This window comes from Mus pahari, chromosome 6 (assembly GCF_900095145.1).
Source record: "Mus pahari chromosome 6, PAHARI_EIJ_v1.1, whole genome shotgun sequence".
Taxonomy (NCBI): domain Eukaryota; kingdom Metazoa; phylum Chordata; class Mammalia; order Rodentia; family Muridae; genus Mus; species Mus pahari.
The window spans coordinates 52,547,336-52,565,740 of NC_034595.1; the positions used below are offsets into that span (position 1 = coordinate 52,547,336).

Consider the following 18,405-nt stretch of genomic DNA (forward strand, 5'->3'; position numbering starts at 1 on the left):
AAAGGAAAGGAAAGGAAAGGAAAGGAAAGGAAAGGAAAGGAAAGGAAAGGAAAGGAAAGGAAAGGAAAGGAAAGGAAAGGAAAGGAGGAAGAAAAGTGGGTTAGAGCTTTTGGTTTCTTGATGAGTTCAGTTCAGTTTGGTTTACTGTCATTCTAGGAAGTGTAGTGCTGGATGCTTTATATCCATCATGGCTTCATTCAGCCCTTCTTGTTTCTTCTCAAGTTTGTCTTAAACCCTTCAACAGAGTCATCTCCATGCCTTCCACAGTGGTTTCAAACACTGCCTGTCTCCTTTGAAGGTCAGTTTGTCCTTACCGCCTCTTAAGGCTGAAAACCACTGAGTTTCCTAGTCTCACCTCTCATGCCTCGAATACATCTCAAGATGCCCGGTTCTGTGAAAAACCAGAGTTATGTCTGGGTTGTAATCTGTGCTGAAGACAGCATGTTACATACGTGACTCATCCCTAGACTCCAGCCTTCCTCCCTTTTACTCACCTCTCTGTGCTGGTATGTGTGTCTCTGTCCCCAAACCAGGCACAAGCTCAGTGGCAGACTTCAGGAAACAGAAGAGAATCTGGGATCAATCAAAGGTCAAGCAGAGACAGATGCAGCCTTAAGCTCAAGGAGGTGCTGGGTGTAACTGATTTTTCTACTCCATTCGTGGTGTTGTTTTTGTAGTCAGTCAGGTTGCAGCCTGTACCAAAAAGGTCACACAGCTCTTTCCTCCATCCCTAATTTTGGTAATGATAGTTGATGATGAAAAAAAAAATGAATATGGCAGATAACTTATTGAGCACTGTGTGTGTATGTGTGTGTTTCATTATTATTAATACCTGCCATCTCAAAGCAGAGGTTCAGGGAGGTTACACATCATATGGTTGAGCATGAAGAAAACAGAATGGTTGAAGTGATGGTGGTGGCCCCTTCAGAGTGTGACTTCAGGCTGATCTGAGGGTTGGGTAACTAGGATACTGGGAAATAATCAATGACCTGTCTTTCTCTGCAGAGTTCAGTACTGGGCTGAGTCGTCATCGGCACAAGTCCGTTATCTTGATAGAGGTGAGAAAACAGGCTGCAGAAAATGTAATCCAGATGGCGATGCTATGCCTAGAATTCAATTAAGGCGATAATTTCTAATTAATGGACCTTCATGTCAAGATTGAGGTCACGTCGTTAATCTTGCTTTTATTTTAGGATTTCCACTGTCATGATTTACAGCTAGGCTCAGCCAGCCTTGTCGGGGTTATTCGAGCATAATTAAACAGGGAAGACAGCCAGATCAGCTTGCTGGTGAGGAGCAGGGAGAGAGAGGCTCTGTGATTGGTAAAGGGGCTGGCAGGATGGGACACACAGGAGGATTCCTTCTTCAGGTCCATTTTCTGAGGGTGTGTCCTCCTGCATCCTAGGTGGTGAGCTCTCTGAGTACTGTCTGGTCTAGCCAGCACTGCTGCACTCACATCGGCTCAAGGTACCCTTGGCTGGGTTGTAAGTGGCGCAGACAGTGTGCCTTTTATGTGTGACAGATTTACCCTGTGAAGTGCTCCATGGGGAAGACATCTTAGGCTTGCTCTTTGCACCAGTCACACAAAAGCCAAGTGACCTTCCCCTCCCCCGCCCCCAAAAGGATGAAGGACGTGGCAGTTCTGTTATGCATGCCACGCCTTCATTTCTTTCCTTTCCTTGTGGTGTTTTTGGTTTTCCTTTTTTTGTCTATTACCCCCTGTCCCCCTCTTTCCCACACAGTATTAGGTAGGTAAGCAAGAATTGCATGTGATGCCTTTTAGGGGATGGTTAGGTTCATATCTATCTTTCCATTAGTTCCCTGTCATGCCCATGGCTGGAGGGTGCCATAGGTTTCCAGTTTGCAATTGGAAAAACTGAGATCTAAGCAGATTATAATTTGTCCATCATATAGGTAATAAGGAAAGCGAGTGCTGTTTATCCAGGTCTGTTTGCTCATAAAGCATCTCTCCCTCCCCTCCCTCCCCTCCCCTCTTCCTGTCCTTCCCCCACTTCGTCTCACTCAGCACAGGGTCTCCCTTTTCAATCCCTCCATGTTCCCAGCATCCCAGTGCTTGGCTAAAAGCAGGCACTACCCAGCCCAGCTCGCCTAGACCCTCTCCATCAGACTATGCCTGTAGCAAATGCCTTTTGTTTTTCTCTTTACCTGGTTATCAGGGAGCTGCCACTGGAGCTGAGACTCTTTGGGAAAAGTAGTACAGAGAATGTCAGTTTTTGAAGGGGAGGGGCTTAGAGAGAGGGTACGAATCATGCATCTGTGATCCAGCGGGCGCAGGCGAGGGTGTGCCACCAGCTGCTGTGAGTAAAGTTGAAACCTGGCTGACTGTCTACTCAGTCTAGCAAAGCACAGAAGTGCCCCAGCCTGCTCATTGACAGGATTTGCTCAGCGACTGGTGTGTCCACACAGGGGAGATAAGGTTACATTTATTAGAGTGTTTTATCAACCACAGCCATGCTAGAAGTTGGGCCAACAGATAATGTCAGTTTTCTTTGTCATTGAGACCCATGGAATGAAGCACTACCCTGTTACCTTAAACTTTGTCAGTTTTACAGTTATCTATGTATGTGGGTGCATGTCAAGGAGTGCATGTGGAGGACACAGGGCAGCTTGAAGTAGAATCACCATCTACCATGTGGGTCCCCAGGATGGACCTCTGATTGTCAAGCTTAGTGGCCAGTGCCTCTACCTGCTGTGTAGACAGTTCTGTTTGTAGTTAAGTAGCAGTTTTTCTTCCAAGTGCTTGCTGGGTTTTTTTTTTTTTTTTTTTTCTCTTCTGTCTGTACATTCATCTTCTGACCTCTCATCCTCCCTGTTTAGTCAGCACTTGGCTGTGTTCTGCAACTCACCAATCCTCACTGAGCATTTTTATGCATCATATGAGCTACCACAGACTGTTATAGGGTCCTACGCCTACACTTATTTGAGAGAGTTAGATGCTAAACAAACTGCCTTGAAATTTCCTTCAGGTGCCTTGGGGTGGGAGTGTGGCTTCTGAAATAAGCACTAAAGCAATGGTTCTCAATCTTCCTAATGCTGCGACCCTTTGACTCAATTTCTCATATTGTGGTGATCCCCAACCATACCATTATTTTGTTGCTATTTAACTGTAATTTTGATACTGTTATGAATGGTAATGTAAATACCTGTATTTTCTGATGGTCTTAAATGACCCCCATGAAAGAATCCTTTGACCCCCAAAAGGGGTCACGACCCACAGGTTGAGAACTACTGCACCAAAGGATGCGCCATCCCTGGGAAAATCTCTTTGTCAGAAAAACCTACTGTAGCATTTGAAATGTAAATAAAGAAAATTATAACAAATTAAAAAAAAAAAAGAAAAAAAAAAGAAAAACCTACTGTATGAATAGCTCTTTGGAAATCTGCTGATCCTTATATTTTGCCATTGGTGTGTCAGGGCAAGGACCAAACTGTACAAGCAATTACACAGAGTTTGGTAAAAAAGTTCACACTCTTTATCTTGACCCCCAAGCCCTCTGGAATCTAAGGGACACTCACTGTTTGGTGGTATAAGTTGATGTCCTAAAGTTTACTAATTTGTTCTTGCAGTTTTCAGCCTTTGTTTTCAAGACAGGATCTTGCTATGTAGCTCACATTAGCCTTGAACCACCGATCCTCCTATCCTGTCCTTCTAAGTCAGAGGTTCTCAAGCTGTGGGCTTTGACCCTCTACCGCATGAGGAACCACAGTAGAGGGTCGCAGCATCGGAAAGGTTGAGAACCACTGTTCTAAGTGCTCATCTAAGAGACTATAGGCACATATCACCGCCACCATCTCTACTTCCCTCAGTTCTCTATTCTGCCCTCAAGTTTATTTATCAAAATTTTCATTCCCTATTTTCTACTTACAATTCTAGAATCTCCCCTTTCTCCCTCTCCTCCCCCATTTCTTTTTCAAGACTTTTTTCTCTTCCGTTCTTTGAAGATATTTATGAGCTTTAAAGTGTATGTTAGCTAATTCCAACACTGGAGCATCTTATGGTCTGTTTCTTGGAGCTCTTTTTATTACCTACTGATGACGCTCACACAGACACCGCCTGAATAGTGTTTCATGTGAGGCTTCATTGGGTAGAGTTTGGATCCCCAGTTGTAACCTGGTTTTAAACTCGGGGCTCGATGTGGTTTTCATCCACATCATATTTCTTCTACTACTACTCTTATCTCTCCCCGTCCATAGCCCTAGATGTCCTGGACCTCACTCTGTAGACCAGGCTGGCCTCAAATTCAGACATCCTTCTGCCTCTGCCTCCCAAGTGCCGGGATCAGAGAGATAAGCCGCCATGCCTGGTTTTTGTTTTTTTGTTTTTTAAATTTAATATTGTCGATCCTTTTGTGAAATAATGGCTAGTATTGGTTCTCAATTAACTCTTCCTATCTATTTTATGGTCCTCTCATCAAACATTAGTATCCCATATGTTTACTGAGCCCTTATGATGTGCCAGGCTCTCTATGTCCCTAGGGAGATGTGAAAAAGTGTGAAACGGGCTCTCTGTTACTGGAGTCCTGGAGGTAGGAGAGTTGAGTCATTTTTATGCAAATCAGTCTTCTCTGAGTCCTGAGGTGGAGTTGCAGAGTAATGTGGGAAATGGCATGGGGTCCATGAGAGGCAAAGACACTCACAGAAGGAGGCAGGGTTGGGAGGTAGGTAATAACTGAAGCCTTTGGTTTTGTCAGTGTCATTCCTAAACCTAAGCAGAGCCCAGCTTTTCCCTACAGGGGTGCTGCTTTCTTTCTGATGCTGTGATAAACCTGAAGTAATGTGTCCAGGAAAGGGTCTATTTCAGCTTTCAGATTACAGTCTATCATTGTGGGAAGCCAGAGCAGGAGCTCAAGGCAGGAACGTGAAGGCAGGAGCTGAAACAGAGTCCGTGGAAGACGCTGCTTGCTTGCTTGCTTACGTCTGGTTCACAATCAGGGACCCAGGCCCACGGTCCTGTGAATGTTCCCACTCACAGTAGGAGTATCAGTTAGCAATCAAAACAATGCCACAGAGTTGTCCCAAAGCCAATCCAATGAAAGTAATTCCTCAACCGAGGTTCCCTCTTCCCAGGTGTGTCATGTTGACAACTGAAGCTGACAACATCAAATGCTTACATGTGCATACTATGAGGGTCTTATTTTGTAGTTTATGGAAACTACTTAATAGAGTGCCTAGATTAGAACACTTAATAGGAAGTCTTTCTATTATAATATATTATAAAAAATGATGCCATCAAAGGGTTTTGGAACTGGAGGGGACTTAGGAAATCATGTAATTCATTTCCAAATTTTATATTCACATAAGTCACATAATATTTTAAAACGGGTGATATCAAATCCATGTCCTAGTATCAAATCTGAATGCTAGTGTTCTACCAGTAGCTTATAATATGTGTCCCATACCAGAGCTCTACAAGATGGAAAACAGAACCTCAGAGATACAGAAAGTTCTGCTTCTGTTGAGCAGTTTTGTTCTGAATCCCCTCAGTGAAAACTTTACACGCACAGCATCTAGAAGTTCCTTGTTGTATCACTCTCCAGTCTGGCTGTTCCAACTATGAGTCAGAACAATGTGGCCCTTTGTGATGCCGGCTGCATCGGTCATGGCGTTCTCCACAGCCTCTGCTAACTGTTATTTACTGGGTGTTCACAATCTGGCTGGGCGTCAGCTGAGAGCAGACGTTAGCTCCCACAGTCCTCCCACCGCTGCGTGTGGGTGCTCCCTTCCTGCGGGGCAGGGGACTGTCATATAGCAGCTGTAGGCTGCATGCCCCTCTAGTTGCAAAGTGAGATCTGAACCCACTCTGACTAATAAGCAGCCTGCATTTTAATACTGACAGCTGTGTTGAGTCCCTCCTACCTCGATGGGCATAGGGAGCATCAAATACTTTTTGCATAATTTTACTTATTTATTTTTCTAGGTGACAAACTTATTTTATGTGCTTAGATGCCTGTGCTCTCTGGCTTGCTGTTGTAGGCAATCCCTGGCCTCACTTACTATGATACCTGTATTTCTAAGGATGCAATTAAATTTCTGATCATTTTAAAAAAAGATATATTGCTTCAAATCATCAATATATGTGGTCTCCTTTCATCCTACTGATAACATGAGGCATGCAGGAAAGTTTTTTTTTCTAGTTGGTACCATTGGAAAGGAATAAAGAGTCCTAGGGGAATATAATTATATTCTCCAGTGGGCTTTGAGTAGTAAGACCCACCCTCAAGTCTAAGCCATTTTTCTCCAGAGTTCATATTCTCCCCTTGAAAGCTCCCCGGAGTAGGCTGAATGGGGAGCAGTGGTTCTGGAAGCCAAAGCAGTAGACTGTTTAATAAGGAATCTTATTATGCCTATGTGATCTATTTGTTTAATTGTTGGGAAATCAAGACTGAAATATCTGTTACCTTGGGATAAGGAAGCCTTTTGTGGCAATGGCACTGGATTCTTTGCCTTTGGTCAAGCTTAGTAGCAAAGGCATGGTTTATTGTTGGGATAAGAGCTGGCAGTGCACGCCAAGGCGCTTTGTGGTCTTGGATTTCATTCCCACACCTACCAACTTTGTGGATGCCAGGTGACAAGTATATCATGGTGACACACACACACACACACACACACACACACACAGGAAAATGGCCCTTGTGAAAAGAATGAACATGACTAGATTTCCATTAGTGACGTTGGTTTTATCAGTGTTACCTAACAAGCTGGTTGGCCTTGAACGGTAACAGTTACAAGAACCAGGGATAGAGCTTCCTGGAAAGAAGACAGATGGAAGATGCTGGGGAGGCGTCTTTGTGGAGGCCCTGGAGGACCCACTGAGGAGGGCTGATGGCCCCAGGCCTGTGATTGTTGCCAATTGTTCTCTGCCATTACTTCTCAATCCTTAAGGTCCTGGACTCTTAGATGGAATCTCAGCAGAAGGATGCTCAGCCTGCTTGCAGTTAGAGAGCCATAGGTGCCACTAGAAGGTTGGGGTAAGCAGGATTGCTTCTCAGTGGCCATTGACAAACTGTCCTGTTAGAACTGCCATGCCCAGAAGGGCCCCACAGCTGATAGTAAGCATGTACTGAGCTATAATGGTAAAACACTTGGTTATTGTTCTTATTTTATATGTGCTTTTTAACTGTGAAGCTGTGAAGTGTAGAAAATCTAGAAAATTCAGTCGTTTAAAGAAACCCCCCCCCCAAAAAAATCACTTTATAATTCGAAGTCATTTGAAAATGTAGTGGGAAAAGGCTGGGCTCTGGAACAGTGTGGCTGGCTGCAAACCCTAGCACAGTGACTGTGGGAGCTTGGGTAGGTTCCTGATGGGTCTGTGAATTTGTCTTCTTGAGTGAATGGGAAGAAGAGTGGAGCGGCCTCTGGTGTAATATGAAGATTAGTGTCACTGTGAACTTTAGGTCAGTGACAGGTCATAAGAATCATCTCATAAGCTTGGGCTAGTGATGTTATTCTTTTATATTAATTATGATTTATGAGATGGCTGTGGTGGTATATGCCTATAATCTCAGCACTGAGGAACTGGATCCTTCAGGAAGGAGTTTCGTGTCACCCTCAGCTGTACATGGAGCCCGAGGACTGCCTGGATTATACCACATCCTGTCTCACAACCCCCGAAGTATAAAATACTTCTGAATTCTTTCTCTACACTTTAGTGTTTATCTTTTACTAGTATAGATAACGTTTATATTTTGGTTTTCCTTTTATGATTAGTTGTAGCTGTCTCTCTTCTACAAGGTAATTAAATGGTTAATTATATGTATGCATATTTATGTATTCACACATATAATTATAATTAGTATATATATATGTACATCTTGTTCTTACACTATCCAGACCAAAAAAGATCTAACTTTCCTGCTTCCTCTCTTCCTCTGTCCAACCCAAAGTTCCTCCTACTCACCCAAGTGATTGGCTCCTTTATTCATTAGGGGATTGGTTCACAGAAGTCACCTGAGTACGCAACCCCTCTCAGGAGAGTGGAATTAGCATCAAGATACAAACAGCACCAGGCCCATCCACAACATACCAGTACCACACCTGTCTACCACTGTGCTTCCCAGCCCAGATGGTTATAGACTCTGCTACCCTCTGGAACCATGAACCACAAACTTAAGTGCTTTCTTTTATAAGTTGCCTTGGTTATGATGTCTTTTCACAGCAACAGGAACATAACTAAAGCATATCTATGCACATACAATTAAAAATATGTTAAAATACATCATTTGTAGTTTCTGGCCACTCAAAACAATACCATAGTCAGTATGTTTTATTATTATTTTTTTGCCTCTGAGTCTTTTCATGATATAATACTGAATGAGAGAGTATACCTTATTTGGAGTTACCAAATAAGACTACACACAGTGCAGAGTACCCTTGACAGGTGCACTGCGTGAGCTGTGTGTGTGTGTGTGTGTGTGTGTGTGTGTGTGTGTGTGTGTGTGTGGTGTGATAGTGTTCACTATAGGCTGTGAGGCCCTTGTCAACATTTTCCATCTTTTTCTTTTGGTGCTTTGACTCTGTTATCACAGGTGGATATGATGCCCATTATGGGCAGTCTCACCTGCCTTTTCTACCTCCCTTACTTGGCGAGGCAGTAAGGGACCACCTGGACACTGTGCCAGCCTCTGAAGAGTGCATTTGTCAAATGGATATTCATTGCCTCCAGTCTTCCTCAAAACAAACAAACAAACAAACAAACAAACAAACAAACAAACAGGTTAACACTGATGGGTGAACAGACAGTTCAGGGAGAGCAGTTCAGGGGGAGGTATCCTCTCTCAAGACTCAACAGTGTTGTAAGAACTGGTCAGGCAATTTGTGTGCCAGATACAATGTGGTGATGCTGCTCTCCTAAGTACTGATAACCCCTAGGAAAACTCATTTCAGACATTCTTGGGAGTTACACGTAGTTGGTTAGTGGGGAGGCAGGGTACGGCTCTGACATGTGTCTTTTGTGAGCTTAGGTTTTAAAAACACAAAATGTCACAGATAAGAATCTGCCTGGAGTTGAAACAGAGGCCGGGTTTTTCTCCTTATATGGTACTCATACACTTTCACTTCTTACCTTGGTACCCTCTTCCATCCTTAGATGCCAGAGGAGCCTGGCTAGCATGATTCCCATAGGTAGCATTTAAGGTGGATAATCTAGTACAGACGTTAATAAACTTCCTTGAAAAGCCAGCTGGTAAATATTTTAGGTTACGTGGGCTGTCAGGTGTGTCAACGGCTGTACAACTCCCTCAAAGCAGCGTGGAAGCGCCACTGACCGGACATAAGCACGTGAAGTCTCATTCTGCTCTTGTTTTCTGTGCATCCCATGCCAGTGATCTACCATTGAGCTACAACTCTAGCCCCGAATTTCAATAACGTTTTACTTCCAGACATTGAAAGTCAGCCTTCAGAAAATTGTCATATGATATGAACTGATGTGCCTTTTAACTCTTCTTTCCTGGACAATTAAAATATAGGAAAGTCATTGGGGTTTCTTAGACTAGATAAAGAGAGACAAGTGACTGGAATTGCCAGAGCTCAGTCTTGCTGTACTGAGGCCACTGGTTTTTTTTCTGTGTTGTCACTTTCCAACCATGTCATATAGCCCTGTGCTCAGTTAGGTTTTTAAAACCTCTTTTCACTTTCTTTCATCTACTGGAGACAAAAATACACTTCGCAAAAATCTTTACTTTTGACACCCAATGTTCCTCACTAGGAAAAGCTGGCATGGCTACCCAAAGGAGCCATGATGGTGAAAGAAATCACGTGGTGTGCCTCCTGTGCCATGGCTTATGCGATGTGGTTCGGATGTATGGGTGTTATAAATGAGGTCTGGGAAGTCATTCTGCCTTCTCCAGCATTCCAGGGCTCTAATGGGCAGAGTGAGATCTGAGATGCCAGGAGGGAGTTTTTGGTGATCAAAGACATTTTTTTTTTATCGTTTAATAGGCCTATGTCTCAGTGTTCTGTACCAGTGTGAAACTAAGTCAGCGAGATGTCTAGATAATCAACTTGATGTCTTCCCTGAAAGTGGTGAGGATGGTGTGCAGACAGAGCACTTTGGGTTGTAACTGGTGAGAGCATTGTATGCCTCTCTGTCCTCAGTGTATTTAAGATGAAAACAGGATACCATTTTTTTTTTTATGCATGCATGTTCTTAAAGGGAGATAATCTGTCCTTTTTCATAGGTTTTGCATTAGATGTTTCCATAAATCTCAGACATGAACCCCATTTGGTGGTTGCTAATGGAAGACTCCTCCAAAATCACTCTAGGGATCCAATGAGTTTATTGGGCTTTGTCACAGTGCCTGGGGTTACTTGTATGCCTGTGAGTGTTCTTCCCCGACAGGTCTTCCCTTTGCTCAGCAGGGATGAGGGTTTCCTTCTAGTTGTATAGATGGATCCCCCCCCCCTCCAAGTCTTCTCTGCTTAGCCACTACCCAAGGCTGAGGTGCATACACCAGATGTTGTTGTTCTAGGGAAATGTTAGTGATTCCCCAAAACACACACAGAAGCCAATCTGATGCAACTCACAGTAGGGTCTTTATTCTATCTGAGCTATTTGAGCTAGCTCTCCCCCACCCGCACCCCTGCAATGCACCACTATGCCACAGGACAGTTTTGGTGGTGGGGGAGCCCTGGATGTCTAATGGGGCAAGGCTTTATAGTAAACAGCAAGCAGGGAGTACGTGTGCAAGCATCTAATTGGAAAGCTCCCGTGGCCTATAACACAATTGGCCAGTGCTGGGAGTCACAGCATAAACTTAACTTCTGCTTCCCTCTGCATTGGTGGTCGTTAGGCAAGGGGTGGGCTTGTAACCTCCGGTTTGTTGGGAGAATAAGCTGGAGACACTGGTCTTGTTGAGGGTGTAACCTGGAAACGCTGGTCTTGTTGGGGATTAGCCTAGAGACTGGAGGTAGGCTCAGGTTTTGTTAGGGGGCAACTTAGAAACTAATGCTAGCTAGGTCCCAGCCTGTTAGTTTACCTGAGTTCAAACTTAGGTCAGGTTCTCTAAAATGGAGTCTGAACTTCAAAGCTTTGGCATCTCCATGTGAGCAGCTGGGTACTTAGGTAAGGGTCTCGTGACCTTCCAAGAGAGAATGCAACAGTCCAGAAACTGAGCTGGGATGATCCTTGGGATGATCCTTGGGATGAATCAGGAACAGCCTAATTCTCTAGGATGGCCCTTTCTTCGCTTGGAGGAGGATCATGAAGAAATAGCAAGGAAAGACTATTTTGGTCACAGCTGTCAGAATTGTGGACTAGTGTGGGGCTGGAGATGGCAGGATGGGGCTGGTTCTCACTCAGATGTTAGAACTGCACACATGGGTATGAATGGTTAGCTGTTCTAGTTCGCTGAATCTGTTGATGAGCTGCCTTCTTCTGTGAGACTCTATTTCTCCTACTGTAGAATTAGAGTAATAGGCTGGACATAGCGGCTTAAAAATATAATCCTAGCATGTGGAGAGCTGAGGCAGGAGAATCACTGTGAATTCCAGGTCAGCCTTGGCTTCAGAATAAGACCATGTCTCACTGATTCTCAATAAGAATAATGAACGATTTCCAATTGTGGGGAACTGTTCCACCATGCACGGTCTAAGTAGTGTTCCTGCTGATAGGAAAGTCCGGGAAATGGAGAACATTTGCTCACATGTCGATTTATTTATTTATTCTTGGGCATGGTGGCGCACGCCTTTAATCCCAGCACTCGGGAGGCAGAGGCAGGTGGATCGAGGCCAGCCTGGTCTACAAAGTGAGTTCCAGGACAGCCAGGGCTACACAGGGAAACCCTGTTTCGAAAAGCCAAAAAAAAAAAAAAAAAAAAAGATTTATTTATTCTCCAGTATTCACTGCTCTTGGCAATTTCCAATACAGTAGCGCTTTGCAATAGATTCCTAATGATGCAACAGGCACCTGCAGCTCCTGTGATCAGTGATCAGTATGGGAGAATAGCATGTATTTATAGGCATATATAAGAGTAGAGTAGGTACTTAAAATTTAAAACAAAAACATCATTCCAATCAGTAAGCACAAAGAAAGTTACCTCATTTGATCAGAGTTCAGGGGAAAAAAAAAAATGACAAAAATAGAATCCTCTTCCTTGCGTTTGCAAGAGGCTTTGTTCCAAGCCCCCAGAGGATTCCTGGATCTCTAGGTAGTACCAGACTCTGTGGTGGCTAGGGATTCTACTAAGCACCCTGCGAAACAGGTGATACCGCAACAGAGAAGTCCTTGACCCAAGTATCAATAGTGCTGACGAGAGCTAGCCACAATGGATACGATTTCATGTAGTCACAAGGGAAGGGACACTGAGGCGCCTGATAAGTCACAGCAGTGACTACTAAACAGTTCTAGGCACGACGGAAGGGATATGTTGCTGTGGATAGTGGCCCTGGCGTTGTACAACATGACTCTGTAGACTCTGTATGATCCTGGGAGTGAATATTCAACAACTTACCTTGCCCTCTCTGGGTATAGGCAGCACTGCTAAGACTGGGTCAATATACTCTGAGAGCAGTCCACAATCGCTGGGACAGTCCCAGTCTTTTAGACATGGCATGCCTGTTGTGGGATTAAGAGGGACTGGTGTTGAGTACTGTAGTAACTTTCTGCCTTTCCTTCGCAGGTGCCTCATCTCCAGACATGGAGCCCAGCTATGGGGGAGGCCTTTTTGACATGGTGAAAGGCGGTGCCGGGAGGCTATTCAGTAACCTGAAGGACAACTTGAAAGACACCCTCAAAGATACATCCTCCAGGGTCATCCAGTCTGTTAGCAGGTGTGTACATTCTTCCTGGCGAGGCTGGCGGAACCCAGGCTTCCAAGGGATCTGGTTGCTTGCCAGCCTCTTATTGGGCTGACATAGTATCAACTTGGTGACATCATTTTGACTCTGATCAGCATAAACCATTATGTTAAGTTCTTCTGAGGCTAGAAGTACAGCCTGTGGGTCTCATCTCATTGGTATGTTAGCATAGGATTGTCACCGACTTTGGCTTTATAAACAGTGTGGATCACAATGAGATGTCTGTGCTTACAAACTCTATATGGTGTAAGGCAAGGTGTCAAACTATCTGATAGGATTTGTGTCTCTGAGTGGCTAGAGAATTAGTTCAGATAGTGCACAGGCAGTCTGAGGGTTGAAATGGAAACAGAACTTTTATATCATGCAGTCCTTCAACATTTATTTAGTGGGGGAAGTTAATTTCTCTTCCCCTATATGAAAATTCTTACATGAATAATGCAGTAGTTTTTTATTCTTAAGAATTATAAAATTATTCATTTAATTTCTGTTACAATATGCAGTCTTGAATCAGAAGTCAAATCCGATATATTTATTGACATTCTAATCTTGTTTCAAAAGGCAAACTTTCCTATTTCCTCTGTTGTTTAATCAGGACCTTGATAGGAAGGGACATGGGGTCTTTTTTTTTTTTTCTCAGCCACTTCTTTCTTTCTTCATAGCAGTTCACAATTAGAGAAGAGAATTTCAGGTGGACAGACACGCTGGAACCGTCAGTGTTAGGAAAGGCATGGCAGGCAGTTCTATTCCAAGACTGATAGTGCTCGTCAAGGGGCCTGTGTGGGGCAGCAGCATGCACGGGTGGGTGGTGAGGCCAGAGGATGTGGGCTGTCTTCCCTCCGTGATTAGAGAAAAGAGATAGAGGAGATCTAACTATGCCACAAGTGGTCTGATGCATGATGTTTAAGTGATAGAGTGAGAAACCTTGACATGTCTGGATTGCTCAGTGCTAGAGAGAGAAACCTTGACATATTTGGATTGCTCTAATGCGTACCCTCTCCTCCCTCACTTTTAGCTACACGAAGGGAGACCTAGACTTTACTTACGTCACCTCCAGGATTATCGGTAAGGTTCTCGCATCTGTTGGCTGCTCTGAGGTGCCGTTCAGTAACAGTAACCTACTTTCTGTCTGTGTGACCTCTCCTAGTGATGTCCTTTCCTGTGGACAGTGTTGACATAGGATTCAGGAATCAGGTTGATGACATCCGTAGCTTTTTGGATTCCAGACATCTTGACCACTACACAGTATACAACTTGTCACCCAAGTCTTACCGAACTGCCAAGTTCCACAGCCGGGTAAGGAGCTTTCCCACTGAGCAAGGGTTGTTGAGGGTGCTGTTGGTTTACTATCTGCGTGGTTGAAGGTGTTTTGACCTTGGAAGGTATCCTTGGGGCCCTTCTCATAGGCGCATGAGGTGAGGGACTATGAACACTGGACCGTTCTAACCACAAAAATTCTTGTTATAAAATATTCTGAAGGTTTTGCTTAGGTGATAATAATTCCAAGAATATGTGCCTGCCAATGAAACACCCCTGAAGCTGGCAGCTCAAAGCATTCAGTGTTTATGAGGCTCAGTTTAGCAATGGAACTGTTGCACAGGGTAATTTGCTATAGAAAAGCCATAGTTTTTGATGATGCCTTTGATCATGGCATCATGGTATCATTAGAAGCTAGTTCAGTTAGACCATTAGAACAGTACAGATAGAACATTTTAAGAATAATATATTTCTGGGGCTAGTGAGATGGCTCCGAGGTTAAAGCATTTGCTGTTCTTCCAAAGGATCCAGGTTCAATTATTGTCACCTAAATAGTGGCTTATAACCAGCTATAATTTCCGGTCCTAGGGGTCTAATACCCTTTTCTGGCCTCAGAGGACACTTCACATATGTAGTATACAGATATACAGAGAGCAAAAAAAAAAAAAAAATGCTCATTAAATTAAATTAAAATCGTAATGTATTTCTGGCATCCTATAAATGAAGGATAGCATGAAAACAATCTTTAATATAGGATTGGCGATGCTATTTTAATTTGTAAATTAAAATTTTAATGACACAAAGTCTTGCCACATAGCCCTGGCTGGCTTGTGAGATACCAACTTCCGATCCAGTAGGATGGGGGTGGAGTAAGACTCTGCATTTCTAAGGAATGTCTTAGACACTTCTGCTACCCCTGCTGTGGGGATTCCTCTCTGAGAAGTATCACAAAACAGTTTTGAAGCTAGTAAATTCTGTGGTCTCAGCACATTGGAGGCAGAGATAGGAGGATAACAAATTCATGGCCAGCCTGGGTACACAGCAAGTTCAAGGCTAGCCTGGGCTACATAGCAAGACTCTGTTTCAGATAGACAGACGGGAAGGCAGATAATCAATAAAAACCATTTTGAAGTGGTTGGACTGAATTTCCATTCTGTGGTGGAATTTTGCATGTAGTTCATTAAAATCTATCATAATAAACTAACATTCTAACTATTGTTTTCTCTACTATATGATTCCAAGCAAGAGGATTTAAAATATTCATGGAGCCTGGTGTTCTGTGGAATACAACTGTCTTTTTGTTTATTGAGTCAGGGTCTTGCTACGCAGCCCAAGATGGTCTTGAACTTTCGCTCTTCCTGCTTTAGCTCCCAGGTGCTAGGATTACAGATGTGCAGTGCTATGCTTAAATTATTTGAGGCTACATTTTCTTATTTGGACACTAACCAAATGCCATTATTTTCATAATGGAAGGACAATGGAATATCCTGAGCACCATTTCATAGAAGTTTCATTTGGCTTTGGTATATTTATGACCAGGCTCAGTTTCCTACTGAAAGTTAGAAAATTTGGAAAATTGGTATAGAAGCATTTATGTATTTGAAGATATGCTTGAGTAGCTTTTCTCAAAAGCCCACACCCCATGCTCTATATTTGTATGCATGTGTGTGTGTGCAGGACCATGTGGAAGCCAGAGGCCAACACTGGGGCATCTTCTTTGTTTCTCCACCTTTGTTCGTGAGACATAGTCTTTCACTGAACCCAGAGCTTGGGGCCTCAGCTAGACTGGCTGGTCAGTGAACCCCAAGACTTGCCATTCTCTGCTTCTTAGTGCTGGGGTCATAGATGCATGCCACCATGTCTGGCTTTTATGTGGATCCAAACTCAAGTTCTTACTCTTACACGACAAACGCTTTACCCAGTGAGCTCTATAAAAGTATTTATAAAGAAAGGCACCTGATAGTGTAACGAAGGCTCTTCCTACTGCTCCTCATTGACAAAGAGGGAACAGGGATTACGTACTGAGCATCTATCCTTGGCTGCTCTCATTCGCTTTAGGAGACCAGGGACCATGTTTACTTTATTTGATATATAGAACTGTACCCAGCATGGCTAATAAATGTTTCCAAAAATAACAGGATGTGCCAAGAAATGTTAAACATTGTCCCTAGAGTAGAAATATGTAGTTCTTGTTGTCAAGGCACTTAAGCCTACTCGGAGAGAGAATGCAGGGCATCCTAACATTGAATGTAAATAATAACTGTGGAGTCTGTGGAGGGAGGGGCTCAGTGTGGGAGCCAGACGTGCAGCTGGTCCTGAGAGAGGAACGAATGCACACTGTCAGGGGAAGAGGTGCTGTCATTTCTCTTCATGGCAAAGGTAGAAAGGTAAGAAAATTCGTAAATGGATATAGAAGCATTTATACATATGAAGATATGCTTGAGTAGCTTTTTCCAAAAGCTATAAGTGTCTTAGTAGATTCATCATGAGGGGCTTTTGCCTCTCTAGAGTCATCATTTACAGTCCTTCATTATTAGAGTCTCTGTGCCAATCAGGAATGTACAAATGATGCACACACACACACACACACACACACACACACACACACACATTCTCTTATATACATATACACTTACACACATTCACTCACACTCACATACTCACATATATTCAACACACACACACACACACACACACACACTAGTTTTGAATAAACTATATATTCTTCATAAAAAGCCATCTGAGCTGTAGGCTGGCCATCCTTTCCTTTACTGGTCTTTTTTCACTAAGGGGGAGAGTTTTCATATACTCTAGACTTTTGCAATTCGTTCCCCTACTACAGATTACATAGTATCTTTAACCCTTCCCCAGGAGTTCCAGCGGAACTGGTCAAAATAGAACTGGACCCACTTACCTGTGTCTCTCAACCCTTAGTTACAGGAAGACGGTCCCCAAATCCGAGTGGGTCCCTTCAGCTCAGGTTTTGATTTGGCACATCTCTTTCCAAGTAGAGTTGCCCTCCTCTCCCAGCGCTGACTGTGAACTGACTGGCATCTCATCGTCACATACTGAGACAGTCTGTCTTCTTGGTCCTTATGCTCCGGGCAGTGAGGACTAGAACCACACCTTCCTGCTTCCAGTTTAGTGAAGCGCTTGGTTTGCTACAAAAATCTCATCTTTAATAAATGTAGGTAGATTTTTCCCACAAAGGGTCAGTATTGAAAATTGTGTACCACAGGACTGATGTTACTAACAGACTCGTGGAACCTAGCTCTGTTTCTATGAAACTTGAACGCTGTCACATCCCCTTAGATGTTGTGGTGGAATGAATGTTCGGGGTACAGGTTGCAGTGAGGAAGGCAGGTTGTATCAGGAAGGTTTTCTTTTCGGAGGGTTGGGTTTTGTGTGTGTTTGATGGTTTGTTTCTGTGTTGTGGTGAACTTCCATGGTTGTAAAGCCATGTAAATTAACGGGAGTCACACGAGACAATCAGATAGCAGTTCGTAGTGTTTGCACATGTGACAGGAGGTAGGCACAGAGGACAGGGATTTTGTAGTCTAAAGTTAGTAATGGAGTTGACTCCAAACAAATGTAGATAAATAAACTCACACTGAAAGTGAGGCTCTAGAATGCTCATTCAGAACTGCCAAGGAATTTTTTTAAAAAAAATTATTATTCATAGAAAAATATCTACCCTTGGGGATTAAAAGTACAAATGCCGTCAGTGACATTCAGACCAAAAAAGACAAATTAGCTAAGCCAAATCTTCATTTTGAAAATTACTTATTTTTAATGGTTATGGATATACCTGTGTGAGTTTTTATGTACCATCTTCATAGGTGTATGAACCATATGCACCTTTGCCCATGCAAGCCAAACCCTGGCATCGGATCCTCTGGACTGTAGTTACAGATGGTTGTGAGCCCCCCAGTGTTGGAGCTAGGAACTGAACCTGGATCATCTTCAGGAGCAGTATATGTTGAGCTAGCTCTAGCCCTAAAACAAATACTCCTAATATGAATGAGAAACAAGGATAAAGACACTGTGTATTTAGATCAATTGGTGTGTTTCAGAGAACTTAACAAGGTTCTTGCACTAGTAAGAAACATTATGGGAATATACATACACACACATACACACACACACACACACACACATATAAAACAATGATACAGTTTTAACCACTTGAAGTATACAATTTCATAAGTTACACTCAATAATGTGCTATCTAGATCCAAATCTTTTTTTTTTACCATCTCCAGTGTTAACACTGTATTGATCCACTGTGTGTGTGTGTGTGTGTGTGTGTGTGTGTGTGTGTGTGTGTGTATGTATGTT

General features: G+C 43.3%; 1 protein-coding gene across 5 annotated transcripts in view; it reads left to right on the forward strand.

The window, feature by feature from the left end:
- Positions 1-18,405, forward strand: part of Dnajc6 (DnaJ heat shock protein family (Hsp40) member C6) — a 149,196-nt gene that overhangs the window by 86,564 nt on the left and 44,227 nt on the right. For 4 of the 5 annotated variants that reach the window (XM_029539741.1, XM_021199900.2, XM_021199899.2 and 1 more), the window contains 3 exons: positions 12,636-12,786; positions 13,826-13,875; positions 13,958-14,106. In XM_029539741.1, coding sequence (XP_029395601.1) covers positions 12,636-12,786; positions 13,826-13,875; positions 13,958-14,106 — 350 coding nt within the window. Of the gene's footprint in view, positions 1-1,010; positions 1,059-12,635; positions 12,787-13,825; positions 13,876-13,957; positions 14,107-18,405 lie in introns of those variants that run through there. The other variant, XM_029539742.1, reaches the window with a different exon arrangement.